The 14387-nt window shown below is 38.4% G+C and overlaps 1 protein-coding gene across 6 annotated transcripts in view; it reads left to right on the top strand.

The window, feature by feature from the left end:
• Uimc1 (ubiquitin interaction motif containing 1) overlaps positions 1-14387 on the top strand; it is a 71765-nt gene that overhangs the window by 49602 nt on the left and 7776 nt on the right. For all 6 annotated transcript variants that reach the window (XM_036188003.1, XM_036188002.1, XM_036188000.1 and 3 more), the window contains one exon: positions 11283-11358. In XM_036188003.1, the coding sequence (XP_036043896.1) occupies positions 11283-11358 (76 nt within the window). The remainder of the gene's footprint in view (positions 1-11282; positions 11359-14387) is intronic.

Genomic DNA, 14387 nt, shown 5'->3' with positions numbered 1-14387 from the left:
TTATCACTGTGGTAATGGTGGGTTTGTAATCCTGCCACTTCTACATTGATTAGCTGACATTCTTCTATAAAGAAGACTTTTTCCTCCCTCTTTACTATTTCTTTTTAATATAGTATAGGCTTATGGATTTTTTTCTTGACTTAATGGGTTTGTTTTTTTTTTTTTTTTTTTTTTGGTTTTTTTGTTTTGTTTTTTTGTTTTTTCAAGACAGGGTTTCTCTGTGTAGCTTTGTGCCTTTCCTGGATCTTGCTCTGTAGACCAGGCTGGCCTCGAACTCACAAATCCGCCTGCCTCTGCCTCCCAAGTGCTGGGATTAAAAACATGCGCCACCAATGCCCGGCTAATATTTCATTTTTAAAATTAGTATATCTTTACTATAGAATATTTGAGGAAACAGAAAAAAATCCTATCTGTGATCCAGTTTAATGTGTGCCTTTTTCTTTTTCTTCTTTCTTTGTTTTGTTATTGGGTTTTTTTTTTGTTGTTGTTTTATTTTGTTTTGTTTTGTTTTTGAGACAGGGTTTCTCTGTATAACAGCTGTAGTTGTCCTTCAGTTTGCTTTGTAGACCAGCCTGGCCTCAAACTCACAGAGGTATACCTGCCTCTGCCTCTCGAGTGCTGGGTGATAATGAATTCTTATAAACACATCTCCCGACTTCAGTAATTATCAATGTAAAATCAATCTATTTTTATGTTTACTCTGGTCTCACCCCCTTCTCCACTAAAGCGTTTTGAGGCAGTTTTCCAGCATATTTTTTCAACTACAAATATTTTCGGTGTTCATGTTTAAAAGATAAAGAGTACTTATAAAAATACAGCCTCAGACACAGTGTGGAAGTGCCCACTTCTAATCCAGCATTTGAGATGCAGAAGTGGGCAGAAATTCAGCATGGTCTAGATAGAGAGTTCCAGGCCAGCCAGGGTAACATAATAAAAGCTTATCTCAAAACAAAACAAAACAAACAAACAAAAAGCAGCCACATTTGTATTTTGCTGTTATAATACCAACATCATTGTTATTATTGTCATACCAGTTATCCAGGACCCAAACAGAGGTCATACATTAGATTTGGTTGATACCTCTTTTAAGTATTTTTTGAAGTCTCATTACCCCCCCCACACACACACATTGTACTTCATTTGTTAAGTAAAGAATTTCCTCCCTGGAATCAGAAGTTCAAGGTCAGTCTCATATACTGTGTGCTTGAGACCAGCCTGGGATACATAAGACCCAAAACAAAACAAGAAAAACAAAAACCACAATTTTTTTCATACTGTATTTTGCTGATTGCACTTTAGCATGTTTCTCTATTCTAGAGTATAATTTCTGGAAACTGCTGATTGGATTTGAGGCTTGGTCAGATTCACCTCAGGTGTTTTTGTCTTCCTTCAAGTGTGTTTCATTGTAAATCTCATATCAAATTAAGATAGGCACACACTGTCTGGTTGTCTTTCTCTGACTTTAAGATTAACTAGTGCTGGGTGATGGCGGCACACGCCTTTAATCCCGGCACTGAGGCTAACCTGGTCTGCAGAGGGAGTTTCAGGACAGCCAGGGCTACACAGAGGTGGGGGGTTGGGGTTAATCAGTAAAATCAATCTCTTAGAAAGCTCCACTCCAGCTGTATTCATTGTCCTTTAGTATGGACTCTGTGTTGCTGTGAAATGCATTCTTTATGCAGTGATTGTGTGTTGCTCTGATTGGTTGATAAGTAAAATGCTGATTGGCCAGTAGCCAGACAGGAAGTATAGGCGGGACAGGCAGACTAAAGGAATGCTGGGAAGAGGAAGAGCAGAGTCAGGAGTCACCAGCCAGACACAGAGGAAGCTAGATGACAAGGCAGAACTGAGAAAAGGTACCAAGCCATGTGGCTAAACATAAATAAGAATTATGGGTTGATTTAAGTATAAGATCTAGTCAGTAATAAGCCTGAGCTAATTGCCAAGCAGTTATAATTAATATAAGCCATTGTGTGTTTACTTGGAGGACGCAAGTGGGAGAAATTTGTCCCAACCACCAGACGGCTGGGACACCCGAGAAACTTCCAACTACATTGTGTACTTTATTAAGGTACTTTAAATGTACGTAATTTTTTAAATTATGGAAGTGGCATATATTCTTTGACAATATAAAATGGAATAATGGGGAAAAAATTCCCAAACCCCACCTCACTGCTCCAATATATGTTTAATATTTTGGCATATTTTCTTGTTATTTCTTTTGTATTCTTGCATGATTTAATCCTGTTTTTGAGCAATGGCTTGTTTAGGTTTCATTGTTATAAATAATGCTTTGAGAAAACATCTTGGTCCATACAATCTGATCTAAGTTGAGATTGTCTTAGAGTAGATTCCTAAGCTATAATTCACCCATCAGAATATATATATATATAAAATTTTAAAATTCTGGCCAGGAATGGTGATCTTATCTTAGCATGTAACCTCAGCTACTCAAGTTCAAGGCCTGCCTGGTCTACAGAGTTAAGTTCAAGGTCAGCCTTCCTGGACAACTTAGAGCTTGTCTGGAAATTAAAAGGAAAAATGGTCTGGGAGTACAGTTTAGTGGAGGAGCACTTACCTACCATGCATAAAACTTTGAGTTCAATTTCCACTATTGCAAAAACAAATAAGTTATTTTAAAGTTTTACTTTTAGCATGTGGTGGTTTAAATAGGTATGGCCCCCATAGACTTATTTTAAGCCTCAGTCATCCTAGAATTCCTCCTGCTAGGTAGCCTCTCTGGATCTGTGGGTTGCAGTCTGATTGTCCTTTGCTTTATATCTAGTATCCACTTATGAGCGAGTGTATACCATGTTTGTCCTTCTGAGTCTGGGTTACCTCACTCAGGATAATATTTTCTAGTTCCATCCATTTGCCTGCAAATTTCATGATGTCATTGTTTTTCCCTGCTGAGTAGTACTCCATTGTGTATATGTACCACATTTTCTTATTCCACTCTTCAGTTGATGGGCATCTAGGTTGTTTCCAGGTTCTGGCTATTACAAATAATGCTGCTATGAACATAGTTGAGCATGTATCTTTGTGGTATGATTGAGCATTCCTGGGTCTTGAGGTAGATTGATTTCCAATTTTCTGAAAAACCGCCATACTGATTTCCACAGGGGTTGTACATATTTGCACTACCACCAACAGTGTAGGAGAGTGTTCCCCTTGCTCCACATCCTCCCCAACATAGGCTGTCATTAGTGTTTTTTATCATAGCCATTCTGACAAGCTATCCTGGGCTTTTTGTTTTTCTATATGAAGTTGAGTATTGTTCTTTCCAAGTCTGTGAAGAATTGTGTTGGGATTTTGATGGGGATTGCATTGAATCTGTAGATTGCTTTTGGTAAGATTGCTTTTGGTAAGACTGACATTTTTACTATGTTAATCCTACCTATCCATGAGCATGGGAGATCTTTCCATTTTCTGATATCTTCTTCAATTTCTTTCTTAGAGACTTAAAGCTCTTATCATATAGGTCCTTCACTTGTTTAGTTAGTGTTACCCCAAGGTATTTTATATTATTTGTGGCTATTGTAAAGGGTGATGTTTCTCTGATTTCTTTCTCAGCCCTTTTATCATTTGTGTACAGGAGGGCTAGTGACTTTTTTGAGTTGATCTTGTATCCTGCCACTTTACTGAAGGAGTTTATCATCTGTAGGAGTTCCCTGGTAGAATTTTTGGGGTCACTTGTGTATACTACCATATCATCTGCAAATAGTGAAAGTTTGACTTCTTCCTTTCCAATTTGTATCCCCTTGATCTCCTTTTGTTGTCTTATTGTTCTAGCTAGAACTTCAAGTGCTATATTGAATAAATATGGGGAGAGTGGACAGCCTTGCCTTGTTCCTGATTTTAGTGGAATCACTTTGAGTTTCTCTCTATTTAATTTGATGGTGGCTGTTGGCTTGCTGTAAATTGCCTTTATTATGTTTAGGTATGTTCCTTGTATTCCTGATCTCTCTGAGACCTTTATCATGAAGGGGTGTTGGATTTTGTAAAAGGCTTTTCCAGCATCTAATGAGACGATCATGTGGGGTTTTTTTCCTTTCAGTTTGTTTATATGGTGTATTACATTGATAGATTTTCGTATGTTGAACCATCCTTGCATCCCTGGGTTGAAACTTACTTGGTCATGGTGGATAATTTTTTTGATGTGTTCTTGGATTTGGTTTGCCAATATTTTGTTGAGTATTTTTGCATCAATGTTCATGAGGGAGATTGGTCTATAATTCTTTCTTTGTTGCATCTTTGTGTGGTTTGGGTATCAGGGTAACTATAGCTTCATAAATGTTCCTTCTGTTTCTGTTGTGTGGAACAATTTGAAGAGTGTTGGAATTAGCTCTTCTTTGAAAATCTAGTAGAAATTCTGCACTGAAACCATCTGGTCCTGGGCTTTTTTTGGTTGGGAGACTTTTGATGACTGTTTCTATTTCCTTAGGGGTTATTGATCTATTTAAATAGTTTATCTGGTCTTGATTTAACTTTGGTATGTGGTATCTATCCAGAAAATTGTTCATTTCTTTCAGATTTTCTAATTTTGTAGAATACAGGTTTTTGAAGTATGACCTGATGATTCTCTGGATTTCCTCGTTGTCTGTTGTTATGTCTCCCATTTCATTTCTGATTTTGTTAATTTGGATGCTCTCTCTTTGCCTTTTGGTTAATTTGGCTAGGGGTTTATCTATCTTGATTTTTTTTTTTTTTTTTAAAGAACCAACTCTTTGTTTCATTGATTCTTTGTATTGTTTTCTTTGTTTCTATTTCATTGATTTCAGCCCTCAATTTGATTATTTCCTGGTGTCTATTCCTCCTGGGTGAATTTGTTTCTTTTTGTTCTAGAGCTTTTCAGGTGTGCTGTTAAGTCATTGGTATGAGATTTCTCCAACTTCTTTATGTGTAGTGCTATGAATTTTCCTCTTAGCACTGCTTTCATAGTGTCCAATAAGTTTGGATATGTTGTACTTTCATTTTCATTGAATTCTAGGAAATCTTTAATTTCTTTATTTCTTCCTTGACCCATTAGGGATTCATTGGGCATTATTCAGTTTCCATGAGACTGTAGGCTTTCTATAGTTTTTATTGTTGTTGAAATCTAACTTTAAGGCATGGTGGTCTGATAAGATACAGGAGGTTATTCCAACGTTTTTGTATCTTTTGAGATTTGCTTTGTAACCAAGCATGTGGTCAATTTTGGAGAAGGTTCCATGGGGTGCTAAGAAGAAGGTATAGTCTTTTGTGTTAGGGTGGAATATTGTGTAGATATCTATTAAGTCCATTTGAGTTACAAAATCTGTTAGGTCCTTTATTTTTCTGTTAAGTTTCAGTCTGGTAGATCTGTTCTTTGGTAAGAGTGGTGTGTTGAAATCTCCCACTACTAGTGTGTGGGGTTTGATGTGTGATTTAAGTTTTAGTAATGTTTCCTTTATAAATGTGTGTGCCTTTTTATTGGGGGCATAAATGTTCAGAATTGAGACTTCATCTTGGTGGGTTTTCCCTGTGATAAATATGTAATGTCCTTCCCGATCTCTTTCAATTGATTTTAGTTTGAAGTTTATTTTATTAGATATTAGGATAGCTACACCAGCTTGCTTCTTAAGTCCATTTGATTGGAAAGCCTTTTCCTAGCCTTTTACTCTGAGGTAGTGTCTATCTTTGAAGTTGAGATGTGTTTCTTGTATGCAGCAGAAGGATGGATCCTGTTTTCGCATCCATTCTGTTAGCCTGTGTCTTTTTATAGGTGAGTTGAGACCATTGATATTGATGGATATTAATAACCAGTGATTATTAATTCCTGTTATTTTTTGATGGTAGTGTTGTGTTTCCCTTCTTTGGTATTTGTTGGTGTTGGATTATCTATTGCCTGAGTTTTTTCATGGGTGTGTTTAATTTCCTTAGGTTGGATTTTTCCTTCTATTGCTTTCTGTAGGGCTGGATTTGTGGATAGGTATTGTTTAAATCTGGTTTTGTCATGGAATATTTTGTTTACTCCATCTATGGTAATTGAGAGTTTTCCTGGGTATAGTAGTCTGGGTTGGCATCTGTGATAGTGTCTACGTAACATTTGTGCAGCACCTTCTAGCTTTCATAGTCTCTATTGAGAAGTCTGGTGTTATACTGATGGGTCTGCCTTTATATGTTACTTGGCCTTTTCCTTTGTGGCTCTTAATATTTTTTCTTTATTCTGTATATTTAGTGTTCTTATTATTATGTGGTGAGGGGACTTTTTTTTTTTCTTTCTTTTCTTTTTGGGATCCAGCCTACTTGGTGTTCTGTAAGCTTCTTGTATCTTCATAGGTATTTCTTTCTTTAGGTTAGGAAAGTTTTCTTCTATGATTTTGTTGAACGTATTTTTCTGTGCCTTTGAGTTGATATTCTCCTTCTATCCCTATTATTCTTTATTTTTATTATTAAATGTTTATTTATTAAAATTTTTTTCCATATTACATACCAACCCCAGTTCCCCCTCCCTCCCTTTCTCCTGCCTCCTCACCTCCCTCCAACTCTGCCCTATTATTCTTAGGCTTGGTCTTTTCATGGTGTCCCAAATTTCTTGGATGTTTTGTGTTACGACTTTTTTGTCTTTAGTGTTTTCCTTGACTGACGAATCTATTTTCTCTATTGTGTCTTCAACGTCAGAGATTGTCTGTTCCATCTCTTGCATTTGGTTGGTTATGCTTGCATCTGTAGTTCCTGTTCATTTAGTCAGATTTTCTATTTCCAGCATTCCCTCAGTTTATGTCTTCTTTACTGTCTCGATTTTAATTTTCAAATCTTGAACAGTTTCCTTAATCTGTTTAATTACTTTTTCTTGGCTTTCTTTGATTTCTTCCAATTTTTTTTTTTTTTTCCATTTCTTGGTTGGCATCTGTGGTCTCTTAATGTCTGCATAACATTTGTCCAGGTCCTTCTAGCTTTCATAGTCTCTATTGAGAAGTCTGGTGTTATTCTGATGGGTCTGCCTTTATATGTTACTTGGTCCTTTTCCTTTGCAGCTCTTAATATTTTTTCTTTGTTCTGTATGTTTAGTGTTTTGATTATTATGTGGTGAGGGGATTTATTTATTTATTTTTTGGATCCAGCTTATTTGGTGTTCTGTAAGCTTCTTGTATCTTCATAGGTGTTTCTTTCTTTAGGTTAGGAAAGTTTTCTTCTATGATTTTGTTGAATATATTTTCTGTGCCTTTGACTTGGTATTCTTCTCCTTCTTCTTTCCCCATTATTTTTAGGCTTGGTCTTTTCATGGTGTCCCAAATTTCTTGAATGTTTTGTGTTATGACTTTTTTGTCCTTAGTGTTTTCTTTGACTGATCCATCTATTTTCTCTATTGTGTCTTCATTGTCTGAGATTCTCTGTTCCATCTCTTGCATTGGTTGGTTATACTTGTTTCTGTAGTTCCTGTTCGTTGAGTCAGGATTTCTATTTCCAGCATGCTCTCAGCTTGTGTTTTCTTTATTGTCTCAATTTCATTTTTCAGATCTTGGATTGTTTCCTTCATCTGTTTAATTACTTTTTCTTGGCTTTCTTTGATTTCTTCCAATTTTTTGTTTGTTTTTTCTTCCATTTCTTTAAGGGAATTTTTAATTTCCTCTCTAAGGGCGTTTTTAATTTCCTCTTTAATGGAGTTTTTCATTTCCTCTTTAAGGGAATTATTTATTTCCTGTTTAAGGGAATTTTTTATTTCCTCTTTAAGAGAGCTTTTCATTTCCTCTTTAAGGGCCTCTATCATCTTCTTAAAGTCATTTTAGGATTGATTTCTTCTGTTTCTTCTGCCTTGGTATGTTCACATCTTGCAGGTGTATAATCGGTAGGTTCTGATGTTGTCATATAGGTCTTCATGTTGTTGCCTGTGTTTTTTGCACTGGCATCTACTCATCTCTTCCTCTGTTCGGTGCAGGTGGTGTCTGTGTCTGAAGGTGCCTCTCTTGTTCTCATTGTTAGTCTTGGTTCACTAGGATTTCTTTGTTCAATTGGTGCTGTTGGGCTCTGTTTCTTTGGGAGCAGCTTAGTCAAATCAGTATTAGTGGGTTCTGACTCTGGGAGCAGTTGTTTCCAGTTGGTGTAAGGTGTGCTTATGGTTTCAGTGGTTGTTAGATTCATAGGGGTTAGGTTTTTTTGTTTGTTTGTTTGTTTCGTTTTTTGTTTTTGTTTTTGTTTTTTTGGGTTGGGGGGGAGTACTGGAACTCCAATGGGTAGGGCCTAGGAGTTAGAGACCTGATCTGCCCATCTGGAGATGGGGGCTTACCTGTTCTCAGAAGTGTATACTTACGGTTCTGGTGATCTGGTTTGGTGGCTGGGCCGTGCCTTCTTTTGTGTTCTCAGGTCACGTTTTGCTCATTTGCCAACTCCTCAGCTGTTCGTGTTTCCTCAGACTGCAGACTGTAGGTTTCTGAATCCTCTCCCGGATGGATTTCAGCTGAGTAGGGTAGTCTCAGCAACACCTCCAAGTTGTTGGGTTTCGCAGGATCGGGGCTGGGCCTTAGGTTGGCCTCAGACAGTGTTGAGATCCATTCTGGTCTGGTCCCACAGAGATGGCTCCTTCCCTGGGTGTTGGGATTAAAGGTGTCCCTGTTCCAAGCTCTTGATTAGGAGCTTGTTTTCACTAACTCCTCAGCGGGTGGTAGCTCAGTTTCTGGTTTTTATTACAATTACGTCTCAGCCGCCACCCCGCCGCTCCACCTGCCTGCCTCTCTTCTTCCATTTCTTTAAGGGAATTTTTTTATTTTCTCTTTAAGGGAGTTTTCATTTCCTCGTTAAAGTCATTTTTAGGGTTGATTTCTTCTGATTCTTCTGCCTTGGTATGTTCAGGTCTTGCAGGTGTACATTCACTGGTTCTGATGTTGTCATGTAGGTCTTTAGTTGTTGCCTGTGTTTTTGCACTGGCGTCTACTCATCTCTTCCTCCGCTTGGTACAGGCTGTGTCTGTGTCTGAAGGTGCCTCTTGTTTTAATTAGTAGTCTTGGCCCACTAGGAGTTCTTGGTCGAATCGGTGCTGTTGGGCTCTGTTTCTCTGGGAACAGCTTCATCCAATCAGTGTGGGTTCTGTCTCGGGGGCAGTTGTTCCCAATTGGTGCAAGGTGGGCTTATGGCTCCAGTGGTTGTTGGTATCAAATGGGATGGTTTTATTGGTGTGGGGGCAAGGAAAGAGGCCGCTGTTCAGTCCCTGGGGCTCCCATGGCTGGGGCCTAGGTGCTAGAGACCTGGTCTGCTGGTCCGGAGATGGGGCCTTACCTATTCCCAGTTGGTGTGGGATGGGCTTATGACTCTGGTAATCTAGTTTGGTGGCTGGACGGCTCCTTCTTTTGCGTTCTCCAGTCGCTTTTTGCTCGCTGACCAACTCCTCAGCTGACCTTGTTTTCTCAGACTGCAGGCTGCAGGCTGTAGGCTTCTGAAACCTTTCCCGAATGGATCTCAGCTGAACAGGTTGATCAGAGCAATCTCACCAACACCTCCATGTTGTTGGGCTTTGCAGGATCGGCAGCTGGGCCCCAGGTTAGCCTCAGACAGAATGTTCCGCTCATTTCTAAATTTGAAATTACTACAGCCTGAGCAGGGACCAGGGGGTCTTTCTTTAGCATTGCAGTCCTGGCTTTGGAGTTTATCAGACTTTAAATTATGTTCCAGAGGAATAATTTACAAGCTTGAGATCTCTAAGCTTTTAAAATGTGCTTATTTAAAAAATGGATACATTGATGTCTGGGTTTTTCTTTTTTTGGGGGGGGCGGCAGGCACCTGAGAGAACAAGAGTTTATTAAGTGAAAATCTTCTGGGCTGGAGCGATGGCTCAGAGGTTAAGAGCACCGACTGTTCTTCCAGAGGTCCTGAGTTCAATTCCCAGCAACTACATGGTGGCTCACAACCATCTGTAATGAGATCTGGTGCCCTCTTCTGGCCTGCAGTCATACATGCTGTACATATAATAAATAAATAAATCTTTTAAAAAAGTCTTCTGATGAGAAAAACCACTTTGTGACTGAAGCTCAAGGTGAGAGAAGGCCGCCTTGACACAAACCTCTGGTTAAATTAGTTGCATAATTAATGAGCTTAGAGGCCCCCTGAGTAATTCAGAAGACCTTTATATGTGTTTTACCATGTTCTATATACTTTGGGATTTAATCAATTTAATTTTATATATAAGTAGTATGTGCACATGTTTGAATGGGGTTAGGAGAAGCATGAGCATCCTACCACACACATGGAGATCAGAGAACAGCTAGTGAAAATGGGTTCTCTTTGTCCACAGTGTGGATCCTATGATAGATTCTGGGCCCCCAACTCAGGTACCAGGGTTACTCTGTGTACCCCTGGCTTTCCTGGAACTTGCTCTATAGATCAAACTGCCCTCGAACTCACAGAGATCTGCCTGCCTCTGTTTCCCAAACGCTGGGATTGAAGGTGTGCGCCATCACTCCTGACTGTATTCTGTTGTTTACATGGGTGCTAGGGATCAAACTCAGGTCCTTATGCTTGTGTGGCAAGTACTTAATTGCAACGTAATTGATATTTATCCAATACCTGGTATAGCCCAGATTGTACAAGCTGAAGATTCAAGTAATTCACAGGCTAGGTTATTTCATGAACTTGTAAGTTTTCTAAATTCTCTATGATGTGTTAAGTGTAAGGAAGGCATGTTTTGAAGAGAAATGTTTAGTTTTTGTTATGGCAAAGACTAGAAAACACTTGATTAAATAACCTGCAAGATTATTAAGAAGGACTGTCATTTTATGAGCAGGTATCTTTTGATGTGAAACAAATATTTACATTGCCTGTACTCAACTCATTTATACCCAGTAGAAGTTAGAGGTGGTCCTAGTGCAGTGGGAGAGACCAGTTGTGTTTACTGTTCTAACCTTCCTCACTTTGGAAAATGGAACAGGGGAGAATTCGTAAAGATTGGGCCTTATGTCAGTTGACAGTTACCTGTAGCTATCATTGCTGCATTTCTTAGAGTACCTTATTGGAATTGTTTCATAATCAGACTGAATTTTGGTGGGAAATGTGTATGTTCCCTTCCTGGATTGCTGCAAGTACAGATGTACACAGAAACCTTCCTTGGAGTGAACTAGATTTTTAGATCTCATGCTTTGGCAGACAAGGAATGTCTTATGGCTGGCAGTTTTGATCTCAAGTGTTATTTTCAATATAGAAAGGTTGTGGTTTCCCAGTCAGGGGACTTCTTCCCCACAGAAAAGTTTTAAACTGCTTCGTCTTATGAATGTTATATTTTCTTTTATACCTTGAATCTACTGCCTGCTAACTTTTTTTTTTTAATGGGAAAGTGTTGACTCGGAGACAGAGAGAGGCCAAGAAGAAAAGTGACAGTGGGACGGCTGCCCAGACTGCCCTAGATACCAAGTAAGTAGCGCAGTGTGTTCATCGGACGCTTGCCTAGCACACCTCACTTGGACTGAGGGAAGAGACTAGTCCTGTCACCATGTGTTTCTTTGGTTGTCCGTCCTTCCTTTATTGTTTGAAAGCCTAAATTTCTTTTTCTTATTAATGGTGTATTTCAGTGTACATCTCCCTTCTATTCCTTTTCAGTACATTAAAGATGATCTTGTTTCTGCATTGCTCTTAGGTTTCTGTTTTCTGTGAATTTATATATTGGTGTTTAGTGTTTTGGGGAAGCAGTGAACATTTTGCAATGTGGTATAGAAGTTGAGTTGCAAGAGGTTGAGCAATATAGAAGACTTCCTTGGGATGTGGGTTGTAGCTTGACTAAGAGAGCACATTCTGAGGAAGAGGTCAGGTATAGATGCTGCCTCTTGAAAGCAAAGCCATTTCCAACAGTATGTTAGAATGGTTAGTTATTAGGCAGAAACTTTCATTTCCAGGGAGTTTTCTTTAAAACTTGTTTCCATTAAAGTATAGTTACATAATTTCCCCACTTCTTTTCCATCTTCCAGTCCCTTCCCCCATGCCCCCCTTCTCACTCCCTCTCAAATTCATGTCCTCTTTTCTTCGATTATTATTGTTATGCACGTACACAGACACATACACACATAAATACAACCTGTTGAGTATGTTTAGTGTTGCTTGTATGTATATGATTTCTAGGCTGACCACTGGTATTAGATAACCAGTTAGGGGACTCATCCCTGGGAGAGACTAATTCTCCATCTCTAAGTAGTCATTAGTTGACTGTAGTTCTTCTGAGGTCTCCTCCTTCCACTTTCACATGTCTGTTGGTGGTGTCACTGTTGAGATATCATAGGTATAGCTTTTAAGAAACAGTCTCATAGCAGACTTCTTTCCTCTGGCTCTTTTTTTTTTAAAAAAAAAAAGATTTATTTTATGTATATGAGATCTCTATTTGCATGTATGCCTTTATGTCAGAAGAAGGCATCAAATCTCACTATAGATGGTTTTGAGTCACCATATGGTTGCTGGGACTTGAACTTAGTACCTCTGGAAGAGCAGCCAGTGATCTTAACTGCTTAGTCATCGCTCAAGCCCTCCTCTGACTCTTTTATTTTTTTTAATGATGATAATTTTTTTTTAAATTTTAGATTTATTTATTTATTATGTATATAGAAGAGGGTGCCAGATCTCATTACAGATGGTTGTGAGCCACCATGTGGTTGCTAGGAATTGAACTTGGGACCTCTGGAAGAGCAGATGGTGCTCTTAACTTCTGAGCCATCTCTCCAGCCCCCTCTGACTCTTAAAATCTTTCTGTCCCCTCTTCCATGATGTTCCCTGAGCCTTAGATTGGGGAATTGTGTCGTAGATATATCCTTTAGGGCTGTGCTTCCCACAATCAGTCATTCTCAGTATTTCCTCCCACCCCTTCAAGTACTAGGGATTCAAGTACTAGGACCTTGTATGTGCTAAAAGCAGTCAGTCACCAAACTATGCTCCTTTTCATTTTCTTTTTTTCTTTTTTCAAATAAAGATAAATTATATGTAAGTAAGTCATGTGGCCAAGTCTGCCTGACTTTAAATGTCCAGGTCTTCCTATAGTATTGTTGTCTCTCATAGAGTAGGTTAATCCAAAGGAACTGGGGTTTTAAGACCATAAATTCTAAATCATGACTGAGTTCAACCACACTTTATTAATCAAAATAGGAACCATTATAGTCAGTGCATTTTTGCCAATGAAAAATGTTTGTTTATTTCGGGCTCTTCCTGCTGGCCAGTGCTGGCTTCAGGCATCACAGTTCTCAGTGCTGCATCTCATTAATTTGCTGTCACAAATCACAGACATAATGGCGTTCCTGAATTCAGAAGCTTCATTGTATCAGACCTACAGCAGACTGCCAGATGGTTATCCCTGACCTTGTTTGGGTACAAGTTTGGCTTTGGGAAGTGCTTTGGAACGTCTTGGTCCTGCCCCTGAACTGGTCATCACTAGCTGTCAAGCACAATTCACTTTTTGTTGCATATCATGACCATAATAAGAAATGGTTTGTTGTTCTGTAGAATAAGAGGGATGACAGCTGAAAACAACTTAAATTTTCTTTTCTCTTTTTCGGTTCAGTCATGAGACATCCACTTATCAAACCTTTCCACCTTTCCAATTTGCCTCAAATACTTGAGCAACTTGCATGGTTCACATTGAGCTCTTTGGCAACTTCTTGAGTCAAATAAGAGAATCAGCTTTAGCGAGTGCTTTTCATTGCTCATTGTCAACTTCCTGTGGCCAACCACTAAGCTCCTTCCCTTCCAGGCTCTTGAACCACCAAAACTGTACTCTATCAGTCCCCGGGCCAAAGACCTATTGATGTTGCAAATTGCCTCAGCTGTTTTACCACCTATCTTTAGCCAAATAAGAAAACTGCTCAAATTTTTGTTTCACACCATTTCCATATTATAAAATAAATATAAACAGCAAGTATTATGTCATTACCAAAAACCCATAAAGTAAAAGATGTGCATTAAAATAATGTATATCATAACTACATTTATTTAAGAGTATTTCATTATTAAATGACAAATTTCAACAGTGCAGAAAACAAAATTAATTTTGTACTAATCTAATAGTAAGAATTAATAGTGCTTTTTGCATTAATTGATAAACTTTGAAGATATATCTAACTTTTCTCACACGGTAGAGTTTTACTTACATTCTTCTAAGTTATTGAGTCGTTTGAGGTGTTATTTCTATTATTTTATTGTCCTTTAGAGAAAATCTTCCATAGACCTAGTTTCTTGCCGTAGTTACTGAACAGTAATGGTCATAAAGGAAGTTTAAGATGAATTTATGAATCAGCTGTGAGTTCTGATATTTATTAACTGTAACTACCTTGGGGAGAATAGTTCTTTCCTAATGGGGCTGAAGAATTAATTGAGAAATATGTTGAAAGGTACTGACTACAGAGAAAGTAGTTAAAAGTATTCTTTACCAACTCCCACAGTTCTGTCTTCATTGATACTTCAAGAAC

This window comes from Onychomys torridus, chromosome 5 (assembly GCF_903995425.1).
Source record: "Onychomys torridus chromosome 5, mOncTor1.1, whole genome shotgun sequence".
Taxonomy (NCBI): Eukaryota; Metazoa; Chordata; class Mammalia; order Rodentia; family Cricetidae; genus Onychomys; species Onychomys torridus.
Note: the sequence above shows the minus strand (reverse complement) of the source record. Positions and strands in the feature narration are given on the sequence as shown.